Raw genomic sequence first — 15,047 nt, forward strand, 5'->3', positions numbered from 1 at the left:
GGCGCCATCAACGGTTTGTCGCAAGCCGGAATCTGTTCTGTTCTGTTCTCTTTGTTCTGTTCTGTTCTGTTCTGTTCTGTTCTGTTCTGCTCTGTTCTGTTCTGTTCTGTTCTGCTCTGTTCTGTTTTGTTCTTACTACTGCGATTAAGGTGAAGGTGGATGGGGTGAGTTCTGCTGTGTTGTTGGATAGATGTAAGGGTTGATCAGGTTGTCGCTAACAGTAGGAGGCGCTATCATGAGCCTTATGACAACATGCCTTCGACGGTCCTTGTTACCGGACGGAACTGTTCAATGACTAAATTTGGTGATTCCTGGTCTAAGCGAGCAAAGTGGACCTTTTATTGGTCAAGACCACCGGAGGTGTGAGCCGGTGATAGTTCTCCAAGCATTGCTAAATCCACCCGGTGCCATGTTTGTTATGGGAATGAGGGTAAAGTATGCGAGAAGGCGAAAGGGCAAGGGAGTCCATTGATACCCTTAAAGAGATGGGGGCAAATTCACCCAAATGACGTTGGCCGAGACACACCCCCCGTTGAAATGCTACTTCACTTTATATTAGCCTGTTGGGAAGTGGAACAGCGGAGTCATCAGTGCAACGGACACTTCTCCAAATCGAAGGCGCGCTCCCTTCTTCTTTATGCCCGAGTACCTACTTTATGTCTTCATACCATTTCATGGAAACGATGCAGGCTCAATGCCTCTATGACTGGTAGGTATGCTAGATGAATCATTTTTCCGAGCATCGAAATCATCTTCTAATGCCCCCAATTAATACGAAGTAAAAGCAGAGGTCATCAGGAGGGCTGTCTTGGCATATGTCACGATTTTGTGGGTGACATGATTACATCAACTTTGGAAATCGCATCCCCAACTTCCGGACTTCGGTCTCCGGAAATGAATACTTTACTTTAGTACTAATTACTTTACTTCCAAAATCCCATGTCCGATTCGCGCTAGTAGCTACGACTCGCTCTCGAATCGTGCTTACTTAATCAAAGTCTGTCTGGGGGGGTAAATCAAAGTCGCAGCGGTATTACTGTCTCTGTTGGTAGGTAGTTTGATGAAGATAATCTAGCCGTTGGCTATAGTGGTACCGGTAGTATGGTCAAGTGCCCAGCGACAGCAATCAAATGGTAATTGAAATTGCCGTGGTTGTTATCCATCTGGGAGGGGTTCACTCTTTTTCAGGGTTTGGCCAAGGTTGGTTTACTCTTTCAAGTATGTAATCGGGTGGGGTTACTTTTGACAGGGGGACTACTTTTTGATATCGGAGGAATCTCCGAGGACCGATGGTGATTGGGACCGGAGACACCTCCCGCTTTTTCATGACGATCTTTCCTTGCATACGGTACCTAGCTAGGGACTAGGGACAAGGTTCACAACAGCTTACCACCATTTCTCATGTAATGTACCTATCCGTATTCTATTCTACTTTACCTTAGCTCATCCCACAATACTTCTGAATGTGCCACGAGAGAGATTATATGTAATAATGATCAGTTTGTTGTGAATGTACTGAAAGTACATTACCATCTCCATTCTCCTCCAATACTTTACGTTACGTGCCAGACGCCAGGCCAAACGGTGCAGCTTCCTACTGTACAAGGTCGAGAGGACGCTGGATTATCTGCTGCCTTTCCGGCTACGGTACCTCATCCGCCATGACCGACCTTAGCCTAGAGCTGCACTTTCTTCCACTTTGGATTCTGGGAGTAAATAATGTTGCATTTCCTTTCACCTTCCACCCCCCCACCCCATCCATTCCTAACTATATCATCCAACTCTGCTGTCTCTTCCTTACTCATCTCCCTTTTCGCAGTCCAACTACTACACAAAATAGTAGCCTTGACCTTCTCTTGGCCGCACATCTACTTCTCCTCTGCGCCCAAGAAGGTGGGGCGCAAGCCGGCGCTGAAAACGCCAGGTGAATCTGATTACTGCAGCAGGAGCTCCCGCATGATTTGATCCTGGCGAATAGTCCGCGGTGCTCGGTTGTATCATTATCCCTTCAATTACCAAAGCTAAGACAACTCGCTGGCCATGGCGGACCTTGAGCTCACCCTAACATGGCTCGGTATGGATCGCTACCTCGAACGCTTTATTGAAGCAGGGTTCGATTCTTGGGAGACGGTTCTGGAGGTCACGGAGAATGATCTGGACGTCAGTATATGACATACTCTGCCGCACGGGTCTCCACTGATCAGGCTCAGATTCTTAATGTGGACCTTGGGCATCGGAGAAAACTACAAAGAGAGATTGCCAACACCAAACGACTCGCTCGGGACCCGGCATTCGTCACTCCCTTGTACGGAATCGATCCTCTTCCACCGAACACTCGGAGAGGATTCTCATCCAGCAGCAACGACGTACAGCAGGGTGGCGCACCCACGAAACGGGGTTACAGACATCATCCCAAGCCGGATCCAAACGTCCCTGAGCGGCCGTACTCCGCATACGTGCTCTTCTCCAACCACACACGCGAGCAATTGAAAGAGCAAAATTTGTCCTTCACTGACTTGTCGAAAGTAGTTGGCGAGAAATGGCAACAACTCACACGAGACGAGAGAGGAGAATGGAAGACGAAGGGCGCCATACCCTGGGAAAGATACAAAGCGGAACTGGCCGAGTACCAAAAGACCCATGATTTCCGGGAATATCAGCGCTACCTGACACAGTTCAAGGCCACTCAAGCTGCCAAGAACCCGCAAAGGAAGTCAAGCACTACCATGCAAAGCCCAGTGCTGTCTCCAAAACAGGCGAGCAGCTTTGCATCAAAACCTAGCAAGCTGGCCGTCAGCCCCACCGGACGGTCAGTTTCTGAGCAAAAAATTTCAAAGATTGCCATTAAAAGACTCAAAAGAGATGAAGAAACCTGGAATCAGTCGTCCGGCTCAGGGACACGTTCACCACGAGTCAGACAGGCATGCGAATCGTGTAGAGTTAGGAAGATCAAATGTTATGGGGAGCAGCCGACGTGTCGGCATTGCAGAGAGCTCGGGGTAGAATGTTACTATGCGAGTGGAAAGCGTGACCAGGGGAGAAGGTATGAAGCACCATTTCCCTTGTAAGCGTGAGGTTCATGCTCTTATGGTGGCCATGCCTACTCTGCTTTTCACTTTCGTTGAGACCGGCTAGACGCAAGCAATCCACGCTCTTCTACTGCTCAAATCCTGCACCTTCACACCAGCCTCGCTCTAGCAGGCCTCTTTGTACCTCGACTATCACTTGACGCCCTGACTCTGCTGACTTGATCTACTGTTAGACAGCATGACGAGATTTGGCAGAAGCTCAAAGCGTACGAAGAACTACTCCTTAAGTTCGTGCCTCAGGTAGATGATGATGATCAACAGGCGATACAAGATGCCATACTCATGGTATAACTCTATAATCCGAAGGTAAGACTTCAAATAACTCGTTGTTCCTAGCCACCGCACGACGAGGCCGCCAAAAACGCCTACAAAAAGACGATCACAGGTGAAAGCCAAAGCGGCAGTCTTGATGATGGAGGTGAACTGGACGCTTCTGACTTTGGTTCAATGGGTTCTACGGGCCATATCAACCAAGACGACACCCTGCAACAGAGCTCTGTATATCATGTCCCGGCTTTTGCAGGACAGTCCTCCCAAACCAAGTGGACTGACAAATTGAATAAGGAATTGCTACCAAAGCAAGAAGCGAAAACGTTCACATCTCAAGATTGGAACCAGGGCTTCTCTCGAAAACCTCAGCCGTACGCAGAAGATACTGATACCGCTGTGGTTGGACATCAAATCGACCCCTTTTCATTGCCGGTCAAGTCCACAGCCGATTTTCTCGTGAACGCATACTTCTCGACGATGCACCTGTCATTTCCCATTCTCAACAAAGTGGACTTCATGAATCAGTACGATCAGCTCTGCAGCACTATGGATCCCGAAGGCTTCGAAGATCGTACATTTATTGCTACGCTCCAGCTTGTGTTTGCCATTGCCGCCGTACACGCCCATCTCATCCAAGCTGATTGGACTGGAGATGCGAGAGACCACATGTTGTACTTCTCACAAGCACGCGTGCTAGCAGTAGACACGGGCATTCTGAATGATGATTGCTACCTTGGCCAGGTCCAGGTGTTTAGCTTGGGCGCGATGTATCTATTAGTGACCCACCAGCTCAACCGGTAAATTCATGGCTCCCCAGGTCACAAGCTATGCTAATGTTTCAAAGAGCCTGGAACCTTTCTGGTCTGGCGGTAAGGTCGGCACAGGCATTGGGTCTGCACTTGCAGGACGTTTCGGACTCAGTAACGGAGGAGACAAAAGAGTTTCATGCTTACAACTGGTTCGCCCTGATGACACTAGAGAGTATGCTCACACTCGTGACTGGTCGGCCAGCGATGATCAATCCTCGGGATTGCAGTGTCACAGTTCCAAGGAAGCTTGCCGAGGGTAAGGCGCCGGGTACAACAACCGCACCTTCTGCATCGTCCGATCAGAGATCAGCAATGGATAGCAGACACCATACTTCGACTTCGGGCATGTGGAAGCCTGGACCAGGACCTTCATCGAATAGGATGACAATAAAGGGCACCACGAAGGTCGCGGCAATCTATTTCGTGCATTACGTGGAGCTTTGTATGCTAGCCAATGAAGCTGTGGGCGAGTTATATCAACCCGGTATTCGAAAAAAGAAATGGGCAAACATCGAAAGCAGAATACATAGATTCGACAGAAGGCTTTTTGAATGGAAAGACGGCGTCAAGCCGCCCTTCGACGTCGCCAGTCCATCCTCAGACCCAGAAACGGAGTCTTGCCGAGTGGCTCTTCGCATCCTCTTCCACAGCGCACGAACAATCATCAACCGTCCGTGCCTATGCAGGCTTGGTAAACGTATCCAAGATCAATCAAGCTACTCTCGACGAGAAGACCTCAGCTCAGCAACCAAGTGCGTCGAATCCGCCCGCGCCACACTCAGCCTTATCCTTCACAAACCAGAATCTACCATTCTCCACGAAGGTACAATGTGGTGGATGCAGCTGCACTACCTCAAACGCGCCCTCACAGTTCTCCTCCTCGAGCTCGCCTTCCGCGCCGAACATATGCCGTCCGCCGCGGGTGAGATCCTCGCGGAGGCCAAAGCCGCCGTCAATTGGCTTGATCATATTGGTAACTCCAGTCCCGAAGCGCGTCGCACCTGTTCCAATATGCGTAAGCTGCTACGGCTCGCGGCGCAGAAAGTTGGCGGAGACACATCAGATATGATGACGTCTTCGGAGGAGGAAGCAGCGCCGACTCATCCTGGACACCAGCAGCCGCCGTTGGCCAACTACGACAACAACCTAAGCGGCTTTCCGGCCCATGGTCTTTACGGTGGGGCGGGTCCTTTCGAGCTGTGGCAGAACTATGGGGATCTGACTGCACGGAACGAGTTGGATCAATTTGGGTTCTTGAGAGCGGAGGGTGGGGTGGGGAGTCTGTTCCCAACCGGGTGTGATATTGAAGGGATGGGTGGGGGGCAAGGTGAGGATATCGATATGGAGAAGAGCTTTGAATTTTGATATCGCTAATCATGGGCCTGAGGGCAAGAGTTGCCGCGGTGAAGCGATATAGGAGGTGAACTGTGTGCATTCTGTTGCTGGCACAAGTTGACTATCATATGAGTGGTTACGAAGCTTACCGAGGCTTCTTGGCATTGATGGGAGCACACGAGATATGGGATATGATCCGCGAGCTTATTGTACTCGCTCTTTTAGCACAGTCGATACATAGCTAGCATGCGGAGGAAAACGTATTTGTAGAACAGCACAGCATTGGGTAATGATGACCCCTCAACTCTCTCGCACATGCCATTGCCATTCTGGCCTTCTTTCTACTCGATTGAGCCAGCAAACGAGGCACTCTGTTCCATTCCGAAGTGATTCACGCGGTCATCGTCATAGGAGATGACGATGGGATGTTTGTTGATACTGTAGCTAGCTTTGGAAAAGGAATCACCGATGATTTTGACAGAGTAGGTTTGACTGAATATTGACATTGCTCCTTGTGGGAAGAGGCAGCTATCAAGATTACCTATGGGGGCCCAAAGCTCAAAGTCCACCCCCCCCCCACAAACCAAAACGGAGAGACATAGCTGGCACAACAACAACAAACAAACGATGACCACGCTTGGCTCTCTTCCCTTCCTGCCATTAATTACGGGTACGTCACACATCGTTCCAACCCAATGACCGGCGTCATATCATTTCAACAGGACGGGACAGGACAGGCCACACCGTCGAGCCATGGATAAAACGTTTGCCGACGAAAATGGCCCGCCCCAGTCCGCAACGTGTCGAAAGCGGAGCGTCAGGGGCGTCACAGGGTTAGATCCCGTGATGCCCTCCAACGAGCTTTCGACAGCGTACGAGGCCACGATATTTGCAGCGGATGCGCTCATCGGAATTAGATCCAGCGATGAGGCCCGGCCGTGAGAGGAGGCAGACTCTAGGGTTCCGATTGGAGGAGACCCTTTTTTTTTTTTTTTTCTTTTTTTCTTTTTTTCCCCCTTTTTTACCTTCGAGGGTCCATGGAGAAGAAGAAGAAGAAGAAGAAGAAGAGCCAAGATACTACCTACTGTACGGTAAAAAAAGGAAGTATCTCCGCACCACCAAGGTTTCGATTTCCGGAAAGACGGTTCGTCTTCTGGTCTCGGAGCTAGAGCCACTTGGGCGGCAAGGGGGAGGACAAAGCTTCGAGAAGGGATCGCCGCTTTTGGCTGAGCTGCGCTGATTGGTGAGGTACTTTAGGTACTTATTATGATTGGATATCCGAGATCCCTTTTGCTGCATGGGTTGTTGCCCCGCTATCCGGCCAGCTTAGAAAAGCGTGTGGCCTATCGTGGATGCAGGGTTGAGGGGGGGGCGCGGGAGCCGTCGTGGAGAGGGTCCTCTCATGGTGAGATGTGATGTGCCTTTGTTGGTCGTTGTTTGTCGTGCCCTCTTCCCGAGCTCTAGAGACGGTTCGTAGGGCCTAACTCTGAAGGCAGGATGCGAAGAGAGCGGGACAGGATTTTCTAATCTATAGTCTTTATACCCTTTTTTTAATTTTATTTTAGGTATGTATTGGAGAGAGCGTTTTCCGAGCCGATCGGATGGAGGAAGGAAAGACGGTGGAGAGAAGTGAAAGGAAGTTGGTGAGTTGCTACCGACTTTCGTACACACACGGCAATGATGACAGCAAAACCGATGTCATAGGTAGCTCAAGAAACGGGCTGGGAACTGTGTCTCGCCACGGAGTCCCAGGGTTGGGCATCCCTGAAGCGCGTCGCCGCAGGATTCCCTTACCTTGGGTATTCGCTTCAGTATCACGCTTTCCTCTTCTCGGACTAGCATCCAGCAAATCAAAAGCCAATACCTTTATTCCGCACTGGTCCTTTGGGGCAAAGCCACACTCATTTGCCGGGTCAGCGCTTCAAAGTTTGGCCACCTAAAAAGTAAAGTAATAAAGTGATAAATTGAAAACGCAACGTTTTTAATCTTTGCGAATTCCTGGCGCTCTGGCCTTTTTCCGCCGTTTCCCCTTCCCGTTGGAAAGGGTTGGATCTTGTCTCCTTTTTCTGTCACCCGTAATTTCCTTGTTTGCCTTTCAACCCCCATACAACAAACATCCTCTTCTCAACCACCTTAGGTGCAGGAGTGTCCCTTGGTACTCGCTACAGGCCATATCATTTTCTTCTTCTTTTTCTTTTAACCTGCTGTCAAGAAAACCCGGTCGAAGCCTACGCTCCTTTGAGCAACCTTTTCAACGCCGCCTAAACTTTCATTGGCTGTTGCCTTCTCGTTTCATCCACACCAGTCAGAACAAAGAGAATCAATCACAAAAAACAGGTGGTCAGCCCAGGCTTGGGGAGAGACCGATCGCTCGCCTCCTGCATCTGCACGCCTGCAAGGCTGCATTCCTGTGCACACCTCCTTGCCGTCCAGTGCTCCAATGATATTCTCGCGACCCGTCTGACTCGCATTCTTGACCCCGTTGCAAACCACCACAACAAGCTTACCGTGCTACATCACCACTGCAGCAAACAAAATCCGAAAAATCCCGCGACCCTTCGACATCTCACTCTGATCCATGAAACCCTAAGGACATCATCAAAATGCCGTACAACACTCGTCGAAAGTCCTTGTCTCTCCCATCCTTGGGCATACAGTTGCCCAACGCCTCCCGAGCTCACCGCCCTTCGATTTCCAAGGCCTCGCTTGCCACGGAAACACCTCAACAACCACCGACGAAGAAAATCAAGAGGTCGCATACTTCAAATTCACCTTCACCCACATCGCCACCAAGACCCAAATCATCGGCGACCTCACATTCCACCAAGGTTGTGTCGTTTGCAGATCGGCCTAAGAGTAGCGGCCGCGTTGCGTACGAACACACCCCACCACCGTCACCACGGGCGTCAACAGACACCAAAGTCGACACAGAGGGCATCAGTGATGATATCGTGGTTGGTGTGATCGAGCAGCTAGAAAAGACCGGGAATAGGCCACACTTGATCAAAGAGCTTGCAACTGTCCTGTCGAGTATAAGCGATGCTGTCTCCAGGTAAGGCATCCTCATCTTCCATCAAATCCACGACTTTTGCGCTGACTATCATCATCTAGCTCGGCGAACCCGGCTGCCCTACTCTCATCCCGACTGTCAGCATACCTCAAGCGCCCATGGAGTGCCCTGTCGCCGTGCCCACTCGATAAAGAGCTGACCACCGTCCATCCTCGCAAAGTCTACTACTTCCTCACCACACTCCCCCGCCAAGACTTTCCCACCGCCCTCTCAGACGTCATCATCTCGGCACATTCTGGAGGTAAAGGAGGAAGGCGCATAATATCTCCCAGCATCAGTAGCGCAAGCATCGATGGAGACACCGAGGCTGCAGAGGAACGAAATCGTGATGCTATGAGTCCCAGTCCGGAGATTGATCTGTCCGAGGACCTTGATGTAGCGGTGCCGGGCGTCGATGATTTCGCAACACCACCGACGCCTGCAGGGTCATCATTTTCCGGAAGGTCAAGCTTAGCAAGAGATGGATCAAACGGTTCTTCATCGGACATTGCGCTCTCACATAATCACAAAGCTGCAAGCCCTCCACTTGAAGGAGACGAGAAGGAATTCACCCAGACGGCGAGCAGTATGCGTATGCGAGGCATGAGCTTGGACGACCCGACAATCAGACCATCAACCGAAGATCCAAGTGAAGGGGTTGTGGAAGAGACTGAGGAAGAGAAAGCAAAAAGGAACCGGAGAAGCTGCAGAAGCATTATTTGGTGGACATCACAGCCAGGATTCCAGTTTGATGATTACGAGCAGCCCTTTAATGAAAGCGATACAACCAATCATGGTCGGAAAAGAACCCAAGCAAGGAGGAGAAGACGTGGAAATGAAAGAGTCGACTTCCATACTGGGAGACAGTGGAGTTGGGTTGACGTGGGATACCAGAGAAGCGGAAGACATACAAATTGAGGATCTCGATGACCTCTTTGGAGCGTTTTGAGGAGCTGTATGATTGCCTTTAGCATCTGACGGAGAACACTGTGCTGGAATTGTATCCGCTCGCCATCTTCACTTCAATGTGTACATAGCCTAGCTGGCGCTCTATGAGTTGTATTATATCAGTAAACGATACCATGCAGGAATCTGAAGACAAATTGTGCTTCTGGTCAGGTTGTAACTGTCGGTGTGAGTTTCGTGATTTGGTAGCTGTCTTGCACATTGGTGTCTCTAGCTTGATCGTGCTCGAAAAGGTCCAGACAAGAGGTCGGAGCCTGGAGCTCTGGGGAAAAAGCAGTTCAAATATTTTGACCATACAGGGAAGTCCTGATGTAAACCTGCTGCAGTCGTCGCCCTAGGTGGGGGTAGGCATGGTGAAGAAATGTCCAATATCTGCGTGTTGGATACGTACCTGGTTTTTGGGTTTTGTGGCCGACCGTAGACGCTAGTAAAGTCTTGGCAGGTTTCGAAAACCTCATCCACCACATTTCCTTTATTTGTTTTGCACCACCTTCACCGTTCACACCCACGAGGTCCGATTTTGTCAGTAGCATTTTAGCCCAGAATTGTTTCTTTGATATCTATCAGAGACTGCCTTAGTCTTCTGCTCTCTCACCTTCGATCTCGTGCGCGCCTCACTACCTTGTCGCACAACTCGAGGACCAAGTCTCCAAGATGTCTGCAGAGGTCTCCTCCACTCGCCTCTACCTGGGCAATCTTCCTCGTGACGGTATGCTCAAGCCAATCCTATGATCCCATCTTTCCTCTACGCGCTCTGTAACCGAGGTCGACCCATAACTCTGGACGGATTTTCCTTGCGCTCAGCCTTGTTCAATGTTTGGCGACTTCACCTCTGGCTTCAAAAGGATCCGTGATGGAATGGCCCGCACCTACTGGCATTTTCAGCCCCTTTGACAGGGCTCGCTGACCACCACTACCACAGTCACAAAGGAAGACATCCAGAACCACTTCAAGGATGGTACTGGAAACATCACCGAGATCAAGCTCATGAACGGCTTCGGCTTCATCGAGTACGATGATGCATTGGATGCTAGGGATGTGGTTCCTGGTGAGCTCCCAATGCCTATGCCGCACAAAATCGTCCTCACGAGACACTTGCTGACGCCTTCATTGACAGCTTTCCGTACGTGCATCCCCACTTCTATCACCTAAAGCCAGAAGACCACTGACAGTGGCACACGTGAAGATGGATCCGACATGAACGGATCCCGCTTGACCGTTCAATTTGCCCGCGGCTCCCGTCAACGAGACTTTCCTGCGCCCGACCGTACGCATCCTCGTCCCAGACGTACGGCCTATCGTATGCAGATCTCTGGTCTTCCGGGGGAAACCAGTTGGCAGGTTAGCTCTCTACTTCACTACATCTGTTCTTGGCCCTTGGTTCTAGGATCTATGGATGATGCTCGTTGGGGTCCATCTCTGTCTGTGGCTCTATTAGGAGTCTCCACTTATTGCACTCTCGAGCTACGCTTTGTTGCTCTGTAACCTGCATCCAGTGCGAAGGACAGTCGAAAGTCTGAATCTTCGCGTTGGTCCGAACTAGCCATTCACTGGCCAGATTGGTCCGAGGATTGGATGGCTTGGCTGCATTGAGCCAAGACCTAATGCCCTGCATGCTCCCTTGTCTTTGTTTTGGGGATGTTCTGGACTGGTGATCTCGCATACATTGTGCTCCTGGCCCCGGAGAGCAGGATTGGGCCTTTCATTCCTAATTGGCTGGGCTGTACGCACCTGGACTCGGACTTACTTGGACCTTAGGATCTCAAAGATTTTGCACGTCGCTCTGGGCTTGACGTCGTCTACTCCGAGGTTGGCCGCGACCGCGATGGCAAAGGGTGAGATTCATACACCTACTCAGCGTTATACCGTCATTAACAGCGCTAGATTCGTGGAATTCGAGACCGCCGGAGACCTGAAAGTCGCCGTTGACAAATTGGACAATCAAGATTTCAAAGGAGCTAGCGTTCGCTGCCTGGCTGATGTACGTTTTCCCACTGATACTTCTAATCACTTCCACGACTAAGGCCATCGACAGACCCAAGACGAGGTTCCCCGCAACGACCGCTATCGCTCTCGCTCGCCCCCACCATTCTCGTCGGGGCGGCGGCGGCGGCGGCTATCCACCATCAGATGGCTACTACGGCCGTGGTCCACCTCCATCGCGTGGCTACAGCCCCCGTCGTGATGATTACCGTCGCCGCTCCCCACCCCGTGATGATTACTACTCCCGTCACAGCAGCTACCGTTCTCCGCCTCCACCTCGCGCAGCTCGCCCGCCCGTTGACGATCCTTATCCACCACCCGCTCGTAGCGGTTACCGCGATGATCCTTACGGCGCTCCACCTCGTCGTGGATATGAGGACCCGTATGCTGCCAATGGATATGATAGGCCTAGGGCTCGATCGCCTCCGAGGGCTTATGGCGGTTACGATGAGCGTCCCCCGCCGCCGAGATACTGGTGATTGCTCCTCCTCTTCTCCGTGCAGGAGCCTTTGAAGGAGGGCAGCCGCTTATCATGACAGAATCCCCGAGCACCTTCTCCTGCCCTGCCAACCAGACACTTTCAGCGGGTAGTGGTGATTCTCGGATATCAGGGGTTTAAGTTGCGGTAGGCTGCATACGGAAAGGACGTTTGTATCAGGATTGGAAAATTGCAACCGAGGTCAAAGAAGTTGTGTCGGGCTATGGTATCCACAGGCTAATACGTTGTGGCTGGCTGTCTATTGTCTTCAAGCTTGGACCGCCCCACTTGGTCAACGTTCCTGCTCAGCGTGTCACCAAGTCAGATGCTTGCCTTAATCACACCCTACATGTACTTTGGCGAATCGTCCGAAGACACAGCTGCATTTTCGTGCTCGTAGTGCAGTCTTAGGCTCGGACACGATGTAGTTGGTTCCTTACTGACTGACTAGATAGACATCCACATCGTAGGTAGAACAGCACAGCACAGCTTTGAACCCAGGGAGACAGTCTCGGGTCCTTATAGTAAAGGCTCCATGCACCGTGCGAGGCCGTGCGCCCAGCTGACATTGACATCAAAGGACCACAGGTGAAGTGACCATTGTTCACCTCTCTCAGCACCGAACCACCCCCTTTTCCAAATCCCATATGTTCATCTTCCCACCCATATGTACACCTAAAGCGATACACTCGACCATCATCCATCATCCGGGACCCAACGTTCGATCTAGGTCATGAAGTACTTTGGTCCCTCGCCTCCTTGCGGTGTCTGAGGATCGAAGCGTCAGCGGTGTTTGGTGGATCGGTGTTGCGTAGATATGGGGGGAGGGGGTGGTCTTACCTGCCAATTGATATCCTGCGCCGGGGCCTTGATATCGCACGTTTTGCAGTGGATGCAACTGATCAGGGTCGTCAGCGCCCGACTCCGCAAAGCATAGATGGCAAGGGGTGTCTGTCTGGGCGGTAAAGCCGGTGGAGGAAATGGACACGTACTTCTGCGCATTGATCTGGAATTTGACCCCAAACTCCTTGGCCCCATCCTCCACGTACTCATACACCCCGGCCGGACAGAACCGGTTCTCGATCCCCTTGTACTTCGGCCACTGGTCATTCTTATGCGCCTCCCAATCCTCCACTTGCAAATGCACAGGTTGGTCTTCTTCATGGTTCGTGCCCGTCCTGCTCACACTCGTCAAAATGTCGAATGAGATTTGACCATCCGGTTTCGGGTACTCGATCTTTGGACACTCGGACGCCAGCTTCGTGGCAGCGTGGTCGCCGGGTTCTTTGTGCTTGAGCGTCCAAGGCGTTTTGCCGCGGAAGAGGTAGGCTTCGAGGCCGGAATACATGATACCGCCGTAGAGACCGAGGGGTGAGTGGAAAGACGGACGCATATTACGGACTTGTTTTAGTTCGCTCCAAATGGAGCTGGAGCGGAGGGCGTCTTCGTAATCGTACAGAAAGACGGTGCCGCTGTCTGGGTTCGATGTCAAGGCTGAATAGGCGGCTTGGGCGGCGAGCATGCCACTTCGCATTGCTGTGTGGGTGCCTTTGATTTTGGGGACGTTGAGGAAACCTGCTGTGTCGCCAATGAGGGCTCCGCCGGGAAAGGCGCATTTGGGAATGGATTGGAAACCACCTTCGTTGAGGGCTCGGGCGCCATAGGAAATGCATTTGCCGCCTTCGATGACGGATTTGTAGATGGGGTGGTGTTTCATTTTCTGGAATTCGCCATAGGGAGAGAGCCAGGGGTTGGGATAGTCGAGACCAACGACAAGACCAAGAGAGACGAGATTATCGCCGAAATGGTAAAGCCATCCGCCTCCGTAGGTAGATGAAGGCAATGGATAGCCCATCGTGTGGACAATCTCCCCTTTCCTGAACTTCTCCGGCTTGACTTCCCAGACCTCCTTGAGTCCCAACCCGTACGTCTGGGGCTGGCTGTCGCGGCGGAGATCAAATTTCTTGATGACTTGCTTGGTCAAACTACCATGACAACCCTCAGCAAAGAGCGTGACTCTAGCATTAAACTCCATCCCACGCTCAAATGAAGGTTTGGGCTTCCCCCTGCGTGAAATGCCCAGATCATTCGTAGCCACACCCTTCACTGACCCGTCCGTCGAATTGTACAGCACCTCACTGGCCGCAAAGCCCGGGTAAACCTCCACACCTACCTCCTCCGCTCTCTCCCCTAGCCATTTGCAGAACTGATTCAAACTTATGATATAGTTGCCCTTGTTGTTCATCTGCGGGGGCGCGGGGATTGGTATGGAGCTGTTTTTGGTAAGGAACCGCATCTTATCATGAGTAGCCGGGGTAGCACTTTCGAAACGTGACGGGTTATCTGGATTGTTCCAGTCAGGGAGCAGTTCGTTGACAGCGGACGGTTCGATGACATTGCCGGAGACGATGTGAGCGCCTAGCTCGCCTGCTTTCTCGAGAAGAAGAACTCGGAAGGCTTCGTTGCCGGCTTCGTTGGCGATCTGTTTGAGGCGAATGGCTGCGCTGAGGCCGGCAGGTCCTGCGAGGCATTAGCATGCTTCAAGGGTGGACTGCCGCATGACATACCTCCGCCTACGATGCAGACATCGACCTCATCGCTCTCACGCTCCTGCTTCCGGGGGTCAAATGAGTCATCGATATCTGCAAGGCGTCGCCATGGAGTGGTTGAGAGGGTTCTTCTACTGATTAAAAAGCAATTGGATCTCGATTGCTGCAGGAGGCACCGCCGCCGCCGCGTGGGGGGAAATGTGAATAAGCTCTCCGGGTGGTTGGTGCAGAGACATTCGATGTGGTCAGACTTCTTCTACCTAAGAAAGACACTGAGGTCTTGGAAGCCATAGTTATAATACAGAGAAGGAGGACTGAACATAAGTGTGGGCGAAAGGAAAGGGAGATATGCTGAGTGGTGGGTGACATGCAATTGTCAATTGCCATTCCCGCAGGAGCCTCGGCTTGATGGAGGGGACCAATCAGATCCACTCAATTGTCAAACCACAAGACCATCTTGGCTATAACCCTTCTAGATGAAGGCCGGAGCACGTATACAGCTACAGAAGCAGACATGGC

The 15,047-nt window shown here is 51.5% G+C and overlaps 4 protein-coding genes across 4 annotated transcripts; 3 read left to right on the forward strand and 1 right to left on the reverse strand.

Annotated features, from left to right (window-relative positions):
* Positions 1 to 2,040: 2,040 nt before the first annotated feature.
* Positions 2,041 to 5,533, forward strand: HO173_002956 (uncharacterized protein; the record flags this gene model as incomplete). Its single annotated transcript, XM_037304887.1, has 5 exons — positions 2,041 to 2,160; positions 2,211 to 3,043; positions 3,263 to 3,374; positions 3,426 to 4,156; positions 4,204 to 5,533. The coding sequence occupies 5 exons, from the start codon at positions 2,041 to 2,043 to the stop codon at positions 5,531 to 5,533; spliced, it is 3,126 nt and encodes a 1,041-aa protein (XP_037168380.1).
* Positions 5,534 to 8,106: 2,573 nt separating this feature from the next.
* HO173_002957 (uncharacterized protein) lies at positions 8,107 to 9,470 on the forward strand (the record flags this gene model as incomplete). Its single annotated transcript, XM_037304888.1, has 2 exons — positions 8,107 to 8,555; positions 8,615 to 9,470. 2 exons carry the CDS (start codon positions 8,107 to 8,109, stop codon positions 9,468 to 9,470), a joined length of 1,305 nt encoding a protein of 434 aa, XP_037168381.1.
* Positions 9,471 to 10,172: 702 nt separating this feature from the next.
* Positions 10,173 to 11,980, forward strand: HO173_002958 (uncharacterized protein; the record flags this gene model as incomplete). Its single annotated transcript, XM_037304889.1, has 7 exons — positions 10,173 to 10,227; positions 10,441 to 10,566; positions 10,636 to 10,641; positions 10,705 to 10,859; positions 11,277 to 11,353; positions 11,403 to 11,499; positions 11,561 to 11,980. 7 exons carry the CDS (start codon positions 10,173 to 10,175, stop codon positions 11,978 to 11,980), a joined length of 936 nt encoding a protein of 311 aa, XP_037168382.1.
* A 725-nt stretch (positions 11,981 to 12,705) lies between these two features.
* HO173_002959 (uncharacterized protein) lies at positions 12,706 to 14,819 on the reverse strand (the record flags this gene model as incomplete). The annotated part of the gene is made up of 5 exons (XM_037304890.1): positions 12,706 to 12,747; positions 12,820 to 12,877; positions 12,972 to 14,499; positions 14,547 to 14,621; positions 14,789 to 14,819. 5 exons carry the CDS (start codon positions 14,817 to 14,819, stop codon positions 12,706 to 12,708), a joined length of 1,734 nt encoding a protein of 577 aa, XP_037168383.1.
* Between the last annotated feature and the right edge of the window lie 228 nt (positions 14,820 to 15,047).

Source organism: Letharia columbiana, assembly GCF_014066305.1.
Source record: "Letharia columbiana isolate WasteWater2 chromosome Unknown Sc0000006_s0, whole genome shotgun sequence".
Lineage (NCBI taxonomy): Eukaryota > Fungi > Ascomycota > Lecanoromycetes > Lecanorales > Parmeliaceae > Letharia > Letharia columbiana.